At 34.0% G+C, this 22,272-nt stretch overlaps 1 protein-coding gene across 1 annotated transcript in view; it reads left to right on the top strand.

The window, feature by feature from the left end:
• The first annotated feature begins 2,789 nt into the window (after window positions 1–2,789).
• Window positions 2,790–22,272, top strand: part of LOC135218017 (uncharacterized) — a 31,466-nt gene continuing 11,983 nt past the window's right edge. Inside the window, exons 1-2 of the mRNA XM_064254162.1 lie at window positions 2,790–2,859; window positions 21,703–21,839. Coding sequence (XP_064110232.1) covers window positions 2,790–2,859; window positions 21,703–21,839 — 207 coding nt within the window. The remainder of the gene's footprint in view (window positions 2,860–21,702; window positions 21,840–22,272) is intronic.

Here is a 22,272-nt window from a genome sequence, read left to right as displayed (position 1 = left end):
ATATATATATATATATATATATATATATATATATATATATATATATATATATATATATATATATATATATATATATATATATATATATATATATATATATATATATAAAATAACAATAAAACAAAAGGAGCCCATAAAAACGCCAAAATATAGAAAGAAAGTACTGATATTTCAGAGACTGCTTCTCTACCTGAAGAAAGAGACGCAGTTTCTGAAATATAGTACCTTTTTTTCTATATTTTGGCGTTTGCGGGTCCTTTTATTGTTATTATATATATATATATATATATATATATATATATATATATATATATATATATATATATATATATGTATATGTATATATATATGTATATATATATATATATATATATATATATATACATATATATATATATATATATATATACATATACATATATATATATATATATATATATATATATATATATATATATATATATATATATATATATATATACCATATATATATATATTTATGAGTTGGACTTCAGTAAAGGCAAAGTAAGAGTAAGTATTACTCATGTTATGATTAGAAAATGTTTTGATTAAAAGACTGGTAGGTGAATTCAGATGTACATGAACGGAGAAACAGCGGAAGCAGTTGCTTAGACAGTTGAAACTACGAGTAAAGGTTCCCACCGGTTCATAAAAGACAACTGAAACTAATTATAAAACTTCCCATTCATTTTCAAAAAACCAACTGAAAATAAGAAAAAAAGTTCACATTGGATTTCGAAAAACCTTCCAGTGACTCGTGTTTATCTGAGCCCTACATCCTAAACTTAGGAGACTGAAGTAGCAGCACTGCTTTCCCATTATTAAGTTTGAGGTCTCAACTTCTGGAAAGCAATGTTACCTTCTTCAAATCACTAAGCCACACACACACACACACACACACACACACACACACAGAGAGAGAGAGAGAGAGAGAGAGAGAGAGAGAGAGAGAGAGAGAGAGAGAGAGAGATTCTATACGAGAGCGTTTTATGATAAGGAACAGTTTTTTTTATTATTTTTAGAATGTTCTTAAACTTCTAATATGTTGGTGCCTATTACTTAGCTATAGTAGATTCACATCAACCGTGCATCCGATGTCTAGGCCAGTCCCTTACGACGCTCCTGATTGGCTGTTGATAAGCCAGTTACAGGGCTGGAAACAATTTGAATGACAATAAACAAAATCGCTCTTAGAAGCAATGTCATTTTCACACATTTTCTATTAGGGTTTCAACAATTTGAATGTAAATGTTATAAAATGCAAATTTCAATAAACAAAATCGATCTTTAGAAGCAATGTCCTTTTGACACATTTTCTATGATTTGACAACAATTTGTATGAAAATGTTTAACTGCTATTTTCAATAACCAAAAATCGTTCTTAGAAGCAATGTCATTTTGTCACATTCTCTATTAGGGTTAAAAAAATTGAATGAAAATGTTATAAAATGCAAATTTCAATAAACAAAATCGCTCTTAGAAGCAATGTCATTTTGTCACATTTTCTATTAGGGTTTCAACAATTTGAATGAAAATGTTTTAAACTGCTATTTTCAATAAACAAAATCGCTCTTAGAGGCAATGTCATTTTGTCACATTTTCTATTAGGGTTTCAATAATTTTAATGAAATTGTTTTAAACTGCAGTTTTCAATAAACATAATCCCTCTTAGAAGCAGAGCAATACACTTTTATTCCTAAAATAAAATATATATACATACTCCCATTCAGTAGAGGAAAATAGTTCATCGGGTTATGCATAAGAGCGCATGCGCGGAATGATTAGCTGCGCGCGCATGTGTTGGGCGGGCTGGAAACAGCAGCTGGATGAGACGCGCATTCACAAGGCACAGCTAGGGAGATAAGAGAGAAGAATTCGCGGAAATGCCTTTCAAATCCCAAGATATCTCTTCGTCTGGTGATATTGCACGGGAAGGAGGATATATGAGGAAGCAGTGTCGTTCCACGTTTGAAAAAAAAGAGGCGAAGGAACATCGGGAGAAAGGAAAAGGAATGTTCTCAGACTCGCACGTCAACGGGAACTATAAATGTTTATTGTGGCATTTACTTAGTATTCCTTTGTAGGACGAAAACGTAATTTATCAATACTAGATATATAATATATATATATATATATATATATATATATATATATATATATATATATAATAGATATAGGTATATATATATATATATATATATATATATATATATAATATATATATATATATATATATATATATATAATATCTATATATATATATATATATATATATATATATATATATATATATATATATATATATATATATTATAGATATATATATATATATATATATATATATATATATATATATATATATATATATATATATATATATATATATATATAAGATATATATATATATATATATATATATATATATATATATAATATATATATATATATATATATATATATATATATATATATATATATATCTATATATTATATATATATATATATATATATATATATATATATATATATATATATATAATATATATATAGATATATATAGATATATATATATATATATATATATATATATATATATATATATATATATAGTATATATATATATCTATATATATATATATATATAATATATATATATATATATATATATATATATATATATATATATATATATAACGTACGAAACTCTTGCATAGAGACACCTCCAAAAAGAGTTAAAGGAAGTAGTGGTTAGTCGTAGTGTAGCCAAGATGCCTGGGTACGATAACGCTCGTTACGCTGGTGGCCTCTACACCCTTGATGTTCAGGACTCGAGTCTGGGTAACTTTTGGATAGTGATCGCAAAGAGAATCTCAGACAACTACAGTTTCGTTGCGTCTTTCTTTGGGTGGGTGACGCAGTTTAAAGTCATTGACACAGAAACTTTTGTTAATGTATCCCAACCCGTTTTCGTAAGACCTGCTGTATTATTATTATTATTATTATTAGATTATTATTATTATTATTATTATTATTATTATTATTATTATTATTATTATCATTTAAAATAATGGCTATTTCAGTTGCGCTTATTTTATTTAGAAGTTTCTGTATTCTTTTAATACAAAAATACGAAATATACGCGGCAGAAATAGCCATTATTTCAGTAAAACCTGTATTAATGAAGGTCTTCTTCCAGCATTTATTATTATTATTATTATTATTATTATCAGAAGATGAACCCTATTCATATGGAAGAAACCCACAGAAGCCATTGACTTGAAATTAGAGCTTCCAAAGAATACGGCGTTCATCTAAAAGACGTTACAGAAATTAATGAGAAATACAGAACGAAGAGTTATTAGAGAAAAGAAATTAACATATTAATAGATAAATAGAAAACAATGTAAATAAATTGTTTCAACGAGAAATACCTTACGTAGTAATACTCTGAGTTGTCTGATAACGAATTACAGCGAGGTCTGCAAAGCAAAGCAACAATAAAAAAGCATGGGAAAAGCAAAAGCAAGCAAAACAAGCAATGAAGAGAAAAGGAAAGCTAAACAAGCAAAAAAAAAAAAAAAAAAAAAAGGGAAAGTTGAGCCAACTATAGGAAAGGAAAACTAAATAAAGCACAGCAAAGCAAAACAATCAAAGAACAACGAAGCAAAGCAAAGAAAAGCAAAGCAGAGCAGAACAAGCAAGCAAGCAAAGAAGCAAGCAAAACAAAAAAGCAAAGAAAAGCAAAGCAGATCAAGCAAGCAAAGCAAAGGAGAGCAGAGCAGAGCAACCAAGCAAGCAAAGAAGGAAGCAAAACAAAACAAAGCAAAGAAAAGAAAAGCAGATCAAGCAGGCAAAGCAAAGCAAAGCAAAGCAAAGCAGAACAAGCACTACATAGGAAAGCTAGCAAAGCAAAAAATGCAAGCAATTTAACAAACCAAGCAAACATACAAACAAAGCAAAGAAAAGCAAAGCAAGTGGGAGGCTTAACTTTTGCTCCCCACGTCAGTCTGGCAGGTAATTAGGTAATTCCTTTACGTCCCCTGCCTGATTGCAATATTGTTGCTGATGAGTAAAAAAAAAAATAAAACACGGTCATTATAATCGAATTTCCTCGTGCCCGAATCAGACAAGGCTAAAGAAAAAGTCAATCCTGCACAGAGAGATGAAGAAGAAACATTCATTTGGATAAAGTAAAAAAAAAAATAATTAAAAATACTCATCAAAAGACTCACAAGTCCCATTACAAAACTCTATGAAAAAAGTCAATCCTGCACAGAGAAACGAAGAAAAACCGTTCATTTGGATAAAGTAAAAAAAAAAATAATAATAATTAATAGGCTCACACGTGACATTGTTCCGGGAATATTTGATTCGAACGACGATTCGTCATAAGTGTCTTTCATTATATCAGCTTCCAGTCGTACATTTATAGAGAGAAACTTGGAAAAATATTAAGAAAACCAAAGCTCCTTCATTACTAAAAAAGAATTAGATTGCTCTAAATTGAAAAGTTAATTTTTTAGTAGGCTGTATTATTATTTTTATTATTATTATTATTATTATTATTATTATTATTATTATTATTATTATTATTATTATTATTATTATAATAATAAATAATAATACTAATAATAATAACAATAATTAATAATAATAATAATAATAATAATATTATTATTATTATTATTATTTTATTTTATTTTTTTTTTTTTTGCTCTATCACAGTCCTCCAATTCGACTGGGTGGTATTTATAGTGTGGGGTTCCGGGTTGCATCCTGCCTCCTTAGGAGTCCATCACTCTTCTTACTATGTGTGTCGTTTTCTAGGATCACACTCTTCTGCATGAGTCCTGGAGCTACTCAGCCTCTAGCTTTTTCTAGATCCCTTTTCAGGATCTTGGGATCGTGCCTAGTGCTCCTATGATTATGGGTATGATTTCCACTGGCATATCCCATATCCTTCTTATTTCTATTTTCAGATCTTGATACTTATCCAATTTTTCCAATTCCCTCTGGTGTCCCATGTATTGCGACATCAATGAGTGATACTTTCTTCTTGACCTTGTCAATCAACGTCACGTCTGGTCTGTTTGCACGTATCACCCTATCCGTTCTGATACCATAGTCCCAGAGGATCGTTTGCCTGATCGTTTTCTATCACTCCTTCAGGTTGGTGCTAGTACCACTTATTACTGCAAGGTAGCTGATGTTTTCTTGCACAGGCTCCAGTGGAGGGCTTTTGCTACTGAATCTGCCTCTTTTCGTACTGGTTCTGTGCAAGTGCCCGGGCATTCACTTGCTATGTGGTTTATGGTTTCACTTTTCGTATTGCACTTCCTACATATGGGGAGAGATGTTATTTCCGTCTATCGTACTTTGAAACATATCTGGTTCTTAGGGCCTGATCTTGTGCCGCTGTTATCATTCCTTCAGTTTCCTTTTTTAGCTCTCCCCTCTGTAGCCATTGCCAATTGTCATCGCTGGCTAGTTCTTTAGTCTGTCCTCATGTATTGTCCGTGCATTGGTTTGTTGTGCCAGTCCTCTGTTCTTTCTGTCTTTCTCCTGTCTCTGTATATTTCTGGGTCTTCGTCTGCTTTTATTAGTCCTTCTTTCCAATGCACTCTTAGCCACTCGTCTTCACTGGTTTTCAGATAATTGCCACCCCGGTGCTCTGTTTTTCGATGTTGACGCAGTCCTCTATATTATTAGTCCTCTCCCTCCTCCTTTCCCTTTTGTGTTATGTATAGTCTGTGCCGTATTTGCTCTTGGGTGTAGTGCTTTGTGTATTGTCATAGTTTCCTGGTTTTCTGATCTATGCTGCGGAGTTCTTCCTTCGTCCATCCACTACCTCCTGCGCTGTATCTGATTACTGGCACTGCCCATGTGTTTATGGCTTTTATCATATTTACCGGCGTTGAGTTTTGACTTGAGAATCGCCTTGAGTCTCTGCATATATTTCTTTCCTAATCGTGTCCTTCATCTCTTGGTGTTTTATATCTCCTCCTTCCATTATTCCCAGGTATTTGTATCCTGTCTTCATCTATGTGTTTGATGTTACTCCCATCTGGTAGCTTATCCCTTCAGTTCTCGTTACTTTGCCTTTTTGTATGTTGACTAAGGCGCATTTTCTATTCCGAACTCCATCCTGATGTCCCCAGATACAATCCTTACAGTCTGGATTAGGGTATCTATTTCCTTAATGCTCTTACCATACAGCTGATGTCGTCCATGAACATCAGATGGTTGATTCTGTTGCCTCTTTTTCTTGAGTTGGTACCCGGCATCCATCTTCTGTAATACTTTTGTCATGGGAATCATGGCTACTACGAAGAGTAGTGGGGGACAGTGAGTCGCCCTGGAAGATCCCTCTCCTGATATTAACCTCTGCCTAGTCTTTATTCCAGAGCTTGTAAGTATTGTATTTCCAGTTGCGCATTGTATTTTTGAGGAAGCTGATGGTATTTTTTCTGCCCCATATATTTTCAGGCATTCTATTAGCCATGTGTGTGGTATCATGTCGAAGGCTTTCTTATAGTCTATCCATGCCATGCTTAGGTTGGTTTTCCTTCTCCTACTGTTCTTCATTACCATTTTGTCTATCAGGAGCTGGTCTTTTGTGCCCCTACACTTCCTTCTGCAGCCTTTCTGTTGGTGGGGGATGGTGTTTGTCTCCTCTAGGTAGTTGTATAGCTTTCACTGATGATACCTGTTGTAACTTCCACATTATTGGTAGGCAGGTGATAGGCCTGTAGTTACTGGCTATATTTCCCTTACTCTTGTCTTTTTGTACTAAGGATGTTCTTCCTGTGGTCATCCATTTTTTGGGTGCTTGGTGATTTGAGATACAATGCTGGAGTTGTTCTGCTATTCGTGGGTGTAGGGCCTTGAAGTTTTTGAGCCAGTATCCATGGACTTCATCGGGACCTGGGGCTTTCCAGTTTGGCATTTTCTTTAGTTGGTGTCTGACTGCGTCTGTCGTGATGTATGTGAATCTTTGTTTTATTCTCCCTGTTTCTTCTTCCTTGACTTCCTGGAGTCATGTTTCATGTTGTTGTGTGATACCGGATTGCTCCATAGTTTTGCCCAGAAGTCTCTTACTTGGTTCGGCTTCAGGAATTTCTGGGTGGGTTGTCTTCCCCTCTTAGTTGGCTGTATAGTCTTTTCTGGTTGGTTCCGAATAGTTTGTTCTGTTGGTATCCCTTATTCCTGTTCATGTACCGTTGGATCTTATGTGCTTTGGCCTTAAGCCTCTGTTTTACATCTTCTATTTTGTTGTTTAATCCCCTCTCTTGTACTTTGTATTTTCTCGTTGAGTTCCCTCCCTTGTTTTTCTTGCTTCTTAGCCTTTTTTTTTGCCATCTCTTTCAGTTTACTCAAGTCAGATCTCATCACCATGATTTGCTTTTCCAGGCGCCTTTTCCAAGGAGGTTGCTGTTTTTGGTTGCTGTTGGGTTGGTTGTGCTGGTGGTGTTGGTGTTCGAATTCCCATCAGTTCTGCTACTAATCTTGCTCCTGCATATGTCAAGTTATTTGTTTCTGTGATACTGGTGGTCTGTATTATGCCAGTATTTCATTGACCTCACTTGTTTTCTCCCTTAATTTCTTGGTTGTTGTAGGCTTTCATGGAGGGGATCTTTGTTCTCTCTGTATCTGGCTCCATCCATTGTCTAATCTTTTCTACCCATTCCATCCTCTCTGTTACTTTGTCGGTGTTTCTTCGTGTGTCGTTGTTTGATACCTCATCCTCCCTGTCGTCTTCTGTGGCATCGTCTCTCAGTTCGTCTTCGTGTAATTCGTTGTCGTGTGACATTTCCCTTTCCAGTTCTTCTCTTTCTGTTGGGGAGAGCCAGTTCTTTTTTCTTTATGTTCCTTGCTTTGTCTGCCAGCCTCTGCTCTGTGGGGGGGTGTTATTCCTCTCATTCCAGATGTTGACCAAAATCTTCTTCTATATCCTCTCTCAGTCGGGTTGCTTCTGATGTAGCCTCTCCATATTTCCTTATTTTCTTCTCTTGTCCATTTCTTCCTTTTTTGCCTCTGTAGCTCCAATCTCAGGCTGTTGATTATTGTCGTTGTGGTGATCAGTTGCTGGATGACGACCTCCAAGTACCTGACCGTCTTCCCCTTCAATTGGGTTGAATACCTGGTTGCCAGACGAAGCTCCTCTGTTGCCAGAGGTTCCATTTACGTCGTTGTCGTTTAATCCTTCATTTCTTTCCATCATTGCTGAGTTTTGCTATTTAACCCATAGCTGGACCCTACCCCATCAGGGATAGGTACTCATTACAGCTGAGTAGACTGAGGAAATTATGGTAAAGATCCATTCCCAAGGAATCAACGCCGAGGAGAGCGGTCACCCATCCAACGACTGACCAGAGCCAATGTTGCTTAACTTGACTTAAGTCTATTGACGACCTAACCCACTTAATTATTATTATTATTATATTCTTTATTATTATTATTATTATTATTATTATTATTATTCCACCATACTACATCTTTTCACCATAGGAAGGGAATGAGGTCGCTAGGCCCATACCTTTTCCTTTGGTTGTTGACACTTTAGACGTCTAACTACCAGGTTACATAATGACTATCTTAGGTGAACAAGGAATGAATGGGATTTGATAGAATTGCTTAAGTAATTGTCTCGCTCAGGAGTTAATGGGTACACAGATATTATTATTATTATTATTATTATTATTATTATTATTATTATTATTATTATTATTATTATTATTGTTGTTTTTGTAAATTAAAATTCACAGTAGCATTATATTTTTATTTTTTACAAAGTTAAAAATAACCAAGAGAATCTTTCGAAACATCTAGTCATTTTTAATCTCGTCCAAAAATACATATTTTCAAAACTACTGTGGCTTTTAATTACCAATATCATTGCCTCATTATAGGGATTCCTTAGTTCATTATTATTATCATCCTATCCTAAAATTCTTGTATCTTTAACTCAAAGCGTAACACCTATTTCAGACCATTTTAGGCTCGTTCATAGACCTTTCCTACCCCGCCCTAACAAGAACAAAACCAAGAACAACAACAAAGTAGTTAGTAGGCTTACTTCCCGAGCAAGCGAAAAAAAGGTACTTGAACAACTCTACGCCAGGGAGAATTTATTTATTATTTATTTATTTATTTTATTATTTTTTTTTTTGCAAACTGCGATCGAAACAATGCTCTCAAGTATATAATGTAGAAACAAAGTTTACCCAATAGAATACTGAACTCTTGAGTTAAATGAGACGAGGCGATATTCCAAGGTCACATTATACAAACAAACTTTATTATATTATACTCGGTGTGGTATTCCATTGTTACAAATTATGATGGTAATAATTTTTTTTGGAAGCTAAATCTATTAGGATGATGGAAACATAAAATCGTCTCCTTTTGAAGTTAATTGATTTTGTTATTGACTTCCACCCTTCTGATTGCTTGAAGGACTTCGTGTATGAAATTATCTTTCAAAAGCTTCGGTCAAGCATGCTTTGCACAAAAAATAATCTATGGCTATTTTATTCTATCAGTATTTTTCTTAATACCAAAGGAGTAATTTCAGCTCCAGTCAAAAAAGCTTATTTTGGACAAGACCCCTTTTTCATCTAATTATTTACATAGAGAATGAAGCATTCAATCAAACTTCAAGTGTTACCTTCAAATATTCTTTCTTTATTCTGTAATGGAGAAAGAACAAAAATATTCGGTCGATTAAGTTATTATAGCAACATTTTTAAATCCAAACATTTTAATTCTGTGAAAAAAATGCAATTATGAAATATAATATGTACACACACACACACACATGCACACACACACACACACACACACACACACACACACACACAATATATATATATATATATATATATATATATATATATATATATATATATATATATATATATAGATATATATATATATATATATATATATATATATATATATATATATATATATATATAATACATATATACTATATATGTGTGTATACTTATTATATTTTCATAATTGTATTTATTTTCATGGATTCAAAAATTTTGTGTTTAAAAATGTTGCAATATTAACTCAATGTTACGCATGCGTAAGGCATTAATCACAAAAAAAAGGTAGATGAAAAACTAAAACAGATTTTTTTCACAACGGCCCAAGATCAGACTGTGCGAATGGCCTAAGACTACCAGGGCAACCAATGGAGATTGCAGACGTGGGGGGCTAATTGCATTAAATTTTAATGAGAGAAGCCGGTCGATCCCTTACACGTAGAAATTGCTGTTGATCTTATTCCTTATTTTTTACTCTTTCATTCCGGGAACGCCAATAATTAGGATGTTAAGGAAACGCCTCATAATTCTGCAGCCTTCATCATAACACGGATGTTTCATGGATTCGTGAGTTATGTGGAACGTAAGTTTTATATACACACACAAACACACATATATACATATATATATATATATATATATATATATATATATATATATATATATATATATATATATATATATATATATATATATATATACATTTATATATATGTAATGATTACATAATAAAAATATGGAATGTTAGTCCATATATATAAAGACTAAAACTAAAGAGGTCAACCAGATTGCTTGCAGGAATGTGATCAGACTAGAGACGCTAAAGATGACGATACAATAAAGTATGTATGCTAAGTTGACATGCCGTCATCTGTGGTCATTTATTTGTTTTGAAACATTAGTCCAAGCTCCTGCTTGAGACAACTACCGCGACCTATAATTCAAACGGCCTACGTGATCTGTAGTGTGTCTCATTGTATGTATGTTCATTATGTTTCGAGCTACTGTCTGCTCTATATGACTTGTAAACCGAGATGTAGAACGACAGAAGAGAGTTAGCTATCGTCATTAGAAGATCTGTACCTCTTTACCTAAGCTTTTTATCATGTAGAGAGAATAGAATTAGCCATCATCATTGGCAGAAGCGATTAAGCTATCATCATTAGAAGACTTGTACAATCATACCTGATCTTCACCATGTAAACTCAGAAGAATATATATATATTTTTTTATACTTCGTGTTTTCTAAAGAACCTCCTCACCGAATCATCATGAGTTTAACACATTGTCGTCCTAACCAAAGAAGATAATACCGACTTCGTAAGTGATCTACAAACCCCAAGACACTCCAATGAATATGGAAGTGCAATACCAACCGACTTAGCGTAAGATTATCGCAAGTCTAACATTACCTCATAGGGCGCCTTATTATACAAGGCAACAGCCCTAAAAAAAGTGGTGGCAGCGTACCAGAAGAACTCTACAACTTCTCCGAAGAAAAAACTAGAATAATGAACTGTATCGCATCAGAAGTCAACGACGACGAAAACAAGAGATTCTTCAAGCAACTTATTATCATCGTTTAGTAAGTGACTTCAGAAAACAACAAGAACTCTTCAAACGACGACGAAAGCAAGAGATTCTTCAAGTCAACTTAGTATTCATCGTTAGTGAGAGTCTTCAGAAGGTGCATAACTTCAAGAAACAAACCGACGTGGTCTTCTTCCTACGGCAACGCAAGCTTCGTCTCTCATTAGAATCATTCAAGAAAAAAAATCGTTTTTATTGAGCGTTTCCGGCACTTCAAGAAAACAAACCAAACAAGTCTGCAGCATCGGATCTTCAAGGGCTCGATCATCGAACAACGCGCACGGGGAAAGGGGAAAAACTGAAGCCAAACCAGGTCATCCGCTAAAAACAGAAGGAGGACCAAGGCCGTGTGTCGTTATCGGAACACTGTGACTTCCCACAAAAGCAAGCTAAGTACAATTTTTTATTCATTTGGAGTAACTTTGAGTGTTTCCTTTACAGGTCGAATTTCGTTATTCCTGTGGGCTGAAGTTACGAGACATTCTTAATCTTACTTTTTGTTACAGATTATTCTACTCATTGAGATTTCGCTACTGCGAGTTTTTATCTTTGAGTGTCTGTTTCCAGAAGTTCTACTGAAATATCATAATCATATACTATGTTGATTTTATCATTTTGGGTGGATTATTAATCCCTTACATAACAAATCATATTAAACAGTGAATATGCGTTTACGCAGTGGACGTCTGTATTTATACAGATGCATAGATAATAATATTTCAGGTTATGACAATAAATGCTCCTTTGCAAGTCCCGATCGCAGTTTTAGCCTTGAGTTTTTTGTTTTTTTTTTTTTTTTTTTAGTTATATAAAATATCGAACCTCAATGACTCAACTTAACTTTAAAAAACTATGGCTGGATTGCAAGGAATAACATGTCTGTAAAAAACTTTAATTAGGCTAAAATTGCGCTGACCAGGATCCCTCACTATTTCAAATTTAGCAAAGAATGAAGTAAACAACAGCAAGTACACCGAGTAATGCAGTAGAGATAACTTATTTAATAGTAATCGCTCAATTCTTTATAGTTCGTCATTCATACGTCGGTTGTTTTATACGTAACTAGCAGCAACATAATGCTAAAAACATACAATACGTTGCCGATGGTAAATAAAGAGAAGGGTCCCTAATTATTACAAAAAGAAATAGGTTAAACAGTAGCCCTTCAGAAACAAACAAAATCGTGCTTAAGCACTTGGGTACTGTGTCATCCAGTCAAGCGGTCAGGGTCAGTTTAAATCTGCCGATTGTTCAAAGCATAGCAAATTCACACAATAAGCGACTCTAGCAAGGTGGGGAAAAGAGATGTTGGATCATACATGCCAATACCTTTTTGAATTAAAAAGGAATTTTCCTATGAACTTCACGACTGTATCAAGTAAACAGAGCATGTTCTTCGTTTTTTTTTAATGCATAAGTTATTATAAGTAGTGGTGGATGATTAAGCCCGACTGTACGCGCCGTAAAAATTAGAATATCTTGTTTTTATCCTTTAGTACACGTAATATCCTGTATTTACGGACTCACCGTCTGTTGTTCGAACTTCCCTAATGAGAAGTCCGGATAAGCGAGCGCTTACAGATACCTCTATAGTTATAAAAACATTGATCTGTATCTAGTGTAATTGTAAGATCCATCTAGGGGTTATACAAAAATATTATTTACATCCTGCAAAATAAGGCGTGTTTATCAAAGGAAAATCCTATAAACCTTCAAACATATTAAAATCAGTTTGAACAAAAAAGAGACAATTAATCAAATAATAACTTATATAAAGGAACTATACATTTGTCTCATAATCGTAACATTGTTCAAATGACCTAACAGAATTCTCCCACAACCGCAGTCGCAGTTTGCACGCAAAATCTCGAGAAGCATGCACCCTCGAATGTCTTAGAGCGTGTAAAAAGACTTTGCTGGGAAATGAAATTTTAATCCTTCCCGACACTCTGAAATATAACGATTTCCGCGAACAAAGCCCTAGACACGGTTGACTCGCAGCAACAAGTTAAATCTAGTGATCCACAAAACCTATACATATAAATATCGCATTTTTTTTATTGTTGCTAATTTTTAATCACGCCCAATCAGTTGTAGATGAATCTCTTATACTCTATCTAAAGTAATATCCGTAAAGTCATTCAAGCAGAGGTGATTCAGCAGAAATTTTTTTTTTATCTTTTATCTGAATACCAGGAAGTTTCTCCACTAGCGAGTGATCTCTGGAAAAAAAAAACGGATGTAATTTAACACAAAATACGGTCTAAGGACAAACATAAAGCTATATACGTACCATTCGTATAGACTCCCAATGCAATTTCTAAATAGAGATAAGTGACGAAGTTTGAAAAATGTTAGTAATAGGAGCCATTAGGAAATCAAATAAGCCCATATAATTTTTAAACCCCGTCAAAACGTCATGCCATAAAAGATCGGACTTGGCGTATCTGCGTAGATTTCTGTCGCTTAAACTTGGAAACGACTCCCGATAGTTTCCAGTGCCATGTACAGACGACATCTTATCTCTGTTAGGTTAGAGTAAATTTTTCACCAGCTTAGACTTACTTAAAAGCTTTTACCAGATACCATTACCTAAGTGATTGTACCTCATACACCGTTTTCAGCACACTCAGGGGACATTATCAATTTTTACGTATGCCTCCGGCTTACGTTGCGCCCCAATTACTTTTAGGGGATACCCTACATGCTTATATGGTTGGTCTTATAATCTTTTCTAAATACCTTAGAAGTACATTCACATAAACTAGAGCTAGTGCTATAGAGACAAAGACAAATAATCTCAGAGTAAAATATCTAAATGTGAGTTTTTAAAAACCAAACATGTTTATCTAGGTTTTATGTGTCTAGTCAAGGTCTTAAAGTAGTCCATGGTAAGGTGTCGGCTATTCATAACTTCCGGTACCTATTAACGTAAACAAAAGGGGGATACAGCACTTTGGCGCTGTAGTGGGTATTACAATCGTATGTAAATAGTAACTCTTCAATCATGACAGCTCCTTTAACAGATCTTACGAAGAAGAGCATAGATTTATTATGGTCTAAAAAGCATCAACAGGCGTTCGATATCTTAAAAGCGGAATAATGCAGCTCACCTAACTTAAAAATCCCTGATTTAAATAAGGATTTTTTTTTATTGCAAACAGACGCCTCAGACCAAGGGGTAAGAGGGTACTACTTCAGTAATATGATAAACAGTTTCTTTCCTATAGCTTTTTATTCACATAAACTAAAGCCCTCTGAAAGTAAATATACAGTAATAGGCAAGGAAGGGCTAGGTATCTTTAACTCACTAGTACATTTTAAGTTCATAATCTATGGCTATCCTGATAAAGTCCTTACTGAACATGAGTCCTTTTACCGTGGTTTTTCAAAGGCTTTAATCACAGTCCAAAAGGAACTCGGTGACAAATGATCATTCAGATCTTTGGAGCCAAGATAAGATATCTACCTGGGAAAGAAAAGCAATTATCATAGCTGACGCATTATCCCTCCCGCAATCCCGCACATACTGCAAGGAAACCATTAATTGCACTAAAAAAAAAAATAGAAACATCCGTTCCTATTGTTAAAACCATATCTAAACAAGAAAATTCATTAACACCAAGAGATCGCGAGCATTGAATATCTGGGTTGGAGCGCAGAACTGTTACAAAACTGAACAAAGCAAGGGTCAGCAGCTAAGCAAAAACAAAAATAAACACTTCGAACGGAAAACAGGTCCAGCGGCTAAGCAAACCAATAAACACTTTGAGCAGAAACCCTAAAGCAAAAGTATATTTAAAGTATGTGTATCAGAATTATGTAATCAAATGTAATATTATATGTAGGTCCGTGACGAGGAAAACCCGAACGAACACAGCAGGTGACTAATGACCAGGCCAGTAGTAGTAATAATCTCTTTCATACCAATCGTCCTAAACTGGTTGCATTCCGTCATCCAGGGTTCTCTATTATGTCACAGAAAGCCAAATCACTGTTTTACTGGCCTACGATGCTTACAGATATAAAAGCACCATTACTAATTGTAACACGTGTCATGAAAACAAGGGATACACTAAGACACCTGTCAGTTTAGGGGCCTATCCTGTGCCAAATCAATCCTTGAAAGACTATACGTAGAATTATTAAACAGAATTACGAGTCTGACATAGGGAATAAACACTTCTTAGTGTTAATAGTTCCTTGACACGTTATATAGAATTAATAGCACTAAAAACAAACACTGCAATTGAGTGCGTTAGGATATTTATGAGTGCTATATCAGTAAACATGGAATTCAACACATAATAATCTGTGACTCGGGGTGGTATAAATCAATAATAATCTCCATAACTCGTTGTGTGAATTCCTATCCATTAAGAAAACCAATAATATATTTTATCACCCGTCAATCGGTCTGGTAGAATAAGAGATAAATAAGAAAGTGTCAATGTCTTACGAGTTACAACTCGTGATACTGGATCCTAACTGGGATTATAGCGGTTCTCGCTGTTTTAAATACCTTTATCATTTATATCTTGTATCTATAGAATTGATACCGCAAGTAGCCTTATACGGTATGCCGCTAGGACACTTTTTCCACATATTTCAAGCCAACCATTAATTTATCAATATATATATATAAATAATAAATAAATAAAAAAAAAAATAAATATGGATACAAGTGGAGTCAATATAATACACTCCGTAAGAAGTCGGAAGGGTTACAAATTATAATAAAAGGAATCACGATAAAATCAATAAGCAAAACGTAACCATAGGTTAATTAAATATCCAAATATATATGCGTAAAGATTTGAGCTCTACTTAACGCTTTAGTAATGACAAATAAGCTAAAAGTTCAAACACATATCAAAACCTACTGACAATATTGTCTGTCCCGGTGATCTATATTCGTAGTCAATGAAAAAATAAAATAAATAAATAAATAAATAAATAAATAAATAAATAAATAAATAAATAAAATAAAATAAAATAAAAGAGATTTTAAAGTTAGGAAGTCTAGAAGTGAAAATGTATATCTATGAAATAATCCTATATGAATCTTATACAGGGCTAATAATATATATAGAATTTGTATGGAAACCTTTTTCATTAGTTTGAATAAGGAACATCTAATTTAACAGTATTACATTTATTTACAATCATGCAGATTTCCAACATGAACTAATATATTGTTTAAATTTTGGTACTGTTTTTTTTCAGACATTCTTCTCATGTGGGTGGAGAATTAAAACAAAAGAATATCATTTGAAAATACTAAAGTCGTATTGAATTACAGCAAGTCACGTAACTCTTAGCTAGCTGAGAGCAATCTGCTGCCAAGTGACGACGTCATCAGTGACGACGTCATCATTCCTTTTAACCTCAATAATCTGCTTGCATAGGCTTCATCTGTGTGTGTCGTCTCCGCTTGCGAAGCAGGTTGACTGGGGAGAGGAATGCTTAGCTCATGAACTTCACATTAGCAATAATCGTTTAAAATGAATAAAACAAATAAGCAAACAGAATTTCTATAGCATCAAAATGAATTAATTTTTTTTCTGAACCTCATAGACAATTAGAAGTATCAAGTCATGGATATGAAAAATTTACTTGCAACATTAGTCTATCACAATTCAAGTAAATCCCATTCATGGGAAAATGTCACATTTTCTTGAAAAACCCAAAGTTTATATAGAAATTAGTTACATAGTGGGTTCTTTCGTTGCATCGCCTGCCTATAAATAAAGTTTTAAAAATTAACCTCAGAGGATGCGCGCGAGAAAATTGAATATGAAACTTTTGTTAGGGGCACATAGGATCAGATTTTATCACAGCTTAATTTCAGTTAGCATAGAGAAATACAGAATCATGATTAATATTCTCTTTGACTCTTATGTTGCCTGGCAATCTTACAAATAGCTCCGTTTTCCACTTCTTTGTCTAGTAACTTACTACCAGTAATATAGAATTTTCTTTGGGATTCGTAATGATATCTGTTTATTTTTTTTTAATTATGGATATTTTTACAGTCCTCATAGACCTGGATAGGTGCACTCATTATTAATGCCATGGATAAAAATGTTTGTACAGCTCTCTTTTGAATTCCACAAATATCAGCGAATTCATGTGGGTTAAGTCTGGTCTTAATGGCTTCCTCCCCCCCTGTATTTGGATGTCGTCTGAATTTACTTTGCCCTTGTAACAAGTATAATTTCACTTACAGGATGATTAATGGAACCTGGTTACAGTATCCTGCAGTACAAGAGTTTCACATCGCAACTTCCAAAAATCGTTCGTCGCAGCGGACGACTACAGTCAAGTAAAAGCCCGCCTACAATGTGAAAGGAATTTCTTGGACTTCTTCAACCGACACTCGTATCCCGTCGTTAATCTCGTTTTAATGCGGAACGCCTCCGGCGGCTGTCGAAATCGACTACAAAAGGGACATACTTCCGACAATTACGACCAGAAGGATATTCAACTCTACTTTGCTGGCGAAGGACTCGTGCTGGGGGTGATTTTATCCATCGCGAACGTAATCGTGGGGCTTATGATGCAGAGAATAAGTATGAGGCCGAAATAGAATGTTGGACCCCACCAGGCAATTTTCCCCTTGTTTTAACCATATGGAATTGGCCATTTCATTTGGCTATAGGTGGCTGTCTGGAACTGTGTAATGGACGAAAAGTTGTTCGAACGCTAGTTAAATATGTAGTAGTATAAGCTCGGTCATGTATCCTATATATATATATATATATATATATATATATTATATATATATATATATATATATATATATATATATATATATATATATATATATATATAATAAAGTATCATGTATCCTATATATAAATGATCATAATAACAGAATCAAATTATATCTTTGCGTGTACTCAATAGGAATCTATATAAAGTGCACATATATTAATCATAATTATATGAATCCATATACATATGTATAAATAAATCAGGTAGCCTATAATCAATCTGTTACCTTTTATCTTACCAATAACTGCAGATATATAACAGTTAGCATAAAAATCAACGAATCAATCAGCATAAACATTAATAATTCATCAATTCATATATGCAAATTTTTATCAGTTAAAATATGATTTTTATCATGTTATCAGAGTACATTAGTATTTCTGTAGCATATGTATCTTAATGAGTGAAGTGAAAAAACTAAATCAGTATATATCACGTGATCACTATTATTTATGAATATCATATGCATATTGTCTAATATCTTATCACTTGAATCTGTATTTGTGTACACAATGAATTTTTTTTTTTTACTTATAGTATTTTTCTATTATCTATATATATTCACATAGTGTCTGTATCACACTCCTATAAGTCAAATGCAAGTCAAAGTTTGAGTAATATTCAGTGGTTGGTTTTGGTAGCTGACTGAGCTTTTTATGTAATGATTACATAATAAAAATATGGAATGTTAGTCCATATATATAAAAGACTAAAACTAAAGAGGTCAACCAGATTGCTTGCAGGAATGTGATCAGACTAGAGACGCTAAAGATGATGTATACAATAAAGTATGTAGGCTAAGTTGACATGCCGTCATCTGTGGTCATTCATTTGTTTCGAAACATTAGTCCAAGCTCCCTGCTTGAGACAACTACCGCGACCTATAATTCAAACGGCCTACGTGATCTGTAGTGTGTCTCATTGTATGTATGTTCATATGTTCGAGCTACTGTCTGCTCTTTATGACTTGTAACCGAGATGTAGAACGGACAGAAGAGAGTTAGCTATCGTCATTAGAAGACCTGTAACCTCTTTACCTAAGCTTTATCATGTAGAGAGAATAGAATTAGCCATCATCTTTGGCAGAAGCGATCAAGCTATCGTCATTAGAAGACTTGTACAATCTACCTGATCTTACACCATGTAAACTCAGAAGAATATATATATTTTTTATACTTCGTGTTTTCTACAAGAACCTCCTCACCGAATCATCATGAGTTTAACACATCGTCGTCCTAACCAAAGAAGATAATACCGACTTCGTAAGTGATCTACAAACCCCAAGACACTCCAATTAATATGGAAGTGCAATACCAAACCAACTTAGCATAAGATTTTCGCAAGTCTAACATTACCATCATCGGGCGCCTTATTATACAAGGCAACAGCCCTAAAATATATATATATATATATATATATATATACATACATATGTATGTATATATATATATATATATATATATATATATATATATATATATATATATATATAGATATATATATATATATATATATATATATATATATATATATATATATATATATATATATATATATATATATATATATATATATATATATATATATATATATATATATATATATATAGTATATTATATACATATATATATATATATATATATATATATATAAGATATATATATATATATATATATATATATATATATATATATATATATGTATATATATATAGTATATATATATATATATAGTCTATATATATATATATATATATATATATATATATATATATATATATCATATACTATATATATATATATATATATATATATATATATATATATATATATATATATATATATAAGTCCTCACTTCTGCAATCTCCCATTGCTTGCATTGGTAGCCTTAGGCCATCTGAAAAGTCTGAGCTCAGGTCGTTGAGGAAAAAAAAATATGTTTTAACCTTTTTTCTAACTTTTTAAAAATATTTATAAAGGGCCTTACCCATGCGGTTACTTTGCTGCAGAATTTCTACCGATATTATCCACTAGGTCTTGACTGTCCCATTTATCCAGGTGTTACTGTGGTAACTTCTTTTTATCAAGGGATTATTGCACTAAATGTTTATTTTTATCCAAACATTACTGCTCTGGCTGTCCCTTTTACCTAGGTATTACTGTGGTGACTGTCCTATTTATCTCGTTATTACTGTGGTGACTGTCCCATTTTTCCAGGTGTTACTGTGGTAACTTCTTTTTATCAAGGAATGATTGCACTAACTGTTTATTTTCTCCAAACATTACTATTTTGGCTGTCCCTTTTACAAGGTATTACTGTGGTGACTGTCTTATTTATCTCGTTATTTACATGTTTTGGACTGTGGTGACTGTTCCATTTATCCAGGTATCACTGTGGTGACTGTTTCCATTATCCAGGTATTACTGTGGTGACTGTCCCATTTATCCAGGTATTACTGTGGTGACTGTCCCATTTATCCAGGTATTACTGTGGTGACTGTCCCATTTATCCAGGTATTACTGTGGTGACTGTCCCATTTATCCAGGTTATACGTGGTGACTCCCATTATCCTGATATACTGTGGTGACTGTCCCATTTATCCAGATATTACTGTGGTGACTCCCATTTATCCTGGTATTACTGGTATACTGTGGTGACTGACCCATCTATCCACGTATTGCTGTGGTTTTATCCAGGTATTACTGTGGTGACTGTCCCATTTATCCAGATATTACTGTGGTGACTCCCATTTATCTAGGTATTACTGTGGTGACTGTCCCATTTATCCAGGTATTACTGTGGTGACTCCCATTTATCCTGGTATTACTGTGGTACTGTCCCCATTTATCCAGATATTACTGTGGTGACTCCCATTTATCTAGGTATTACTGTGGTGACTCCCAATTATCTAGGTTATTACTGTGGTGACTGTCCAATTTATCCAGGTATTACTGTGGTGACTCCCATTTTTTATCCTGGTATTACTGTGGTGACTGTCCCATTTATCCAGATATTTACTGTGGTGACTCCCATTTATCCTGGTATTACTGTGGTGACTGACCCATCTATCCACGTATTGCTGTGGTTTTATCCAGGTATTACTGTGGTGACTGTCCATTGACCCCCCACAAAACCTAAGCACTTCCCCACTAAACCAGAACACACACCGTTACCAAACCTAAGCACACCTCCACTTAACTTAAACACCCCCTCTCTAAACCTAAGCACACCCCAACAAACCTTAACACACGCACCACTAAACCTAAAAACACTCCCCGCTAAACCTGAACACACCCCCTACGGAACCTAAACACACCCCCACTACATCTAATTACACCCCCTACTAAACCTAAACAAACCTGCTGCTAAACCTAAACCACATCCCCACTAAAACCTAAATACACACCCCCACTAAACTTAAAAACACACCTTCCGCTAAACCTAAACCCAAAACTTGATACACAATGATTCATCGCAGACGAGAAAAGTATTTTCAATAATGTATTTCTGTGGTATCGAAATAGCATAAGATTGGGTGAGGAAGATATAAAGAGAGTACAGAAGTTCAAGTACTTGGGGTCCATATTAGAGGACAGTGGAAGCATGGACCAAGAGGTGAGACATCGAATTCAGAGGCAGGTTATTGAATAACTGGGGGTCTGCATCAGGGGTCCTCTGTAACAAGAAGTTTCCTCTCTTGAAATTGGTCTTGTTGAAGGGAAATGTTTCATAGGACGGTGGTCAAACCGCCATGTTATGGAACAGAAGCAGCGAGTTTGAGGAAAACAGGGGAGAAGAAGATGGATGTAGCAGATATGAGAATGTTGAGATGGATGTCGGGAGTAACAAGGGAAGATAGGATTAGAAATGAGTATTAAGAGGATTGGCAAAGGTAATTGAAATATCAAAGAGAATACAGGAAGGAAGGCTTCGGAGGTAAGGACACCTGTTACGAAGAGAGGAACATCATGTTGGAAGACATACGATGGAAATGGAAGTGTGGGGTAGAAGAGAAAAGGGAAGACCAAGAAAGAGATGGCGGTGATTG

The sequence above is a fragment of the Macrobrachium nipponense genome, chromosome 9, assembly GCF_015104395.2.
Source record: "Macrobrachium nipponense isolate FS-2020 chromosome 9, ASM1510439v2, whole genome shotgun sequence".
Taxonomy (NCBI): Eukaryota; Metazoa; Arthropoda; class Malacostraca; order Decapoda; family Palaemonidae; genus Macrobrachium; species Macrobrachium nipponense.
This window is presented reverse-complemented; position numbering and strand designations above follow the sequence as displayed.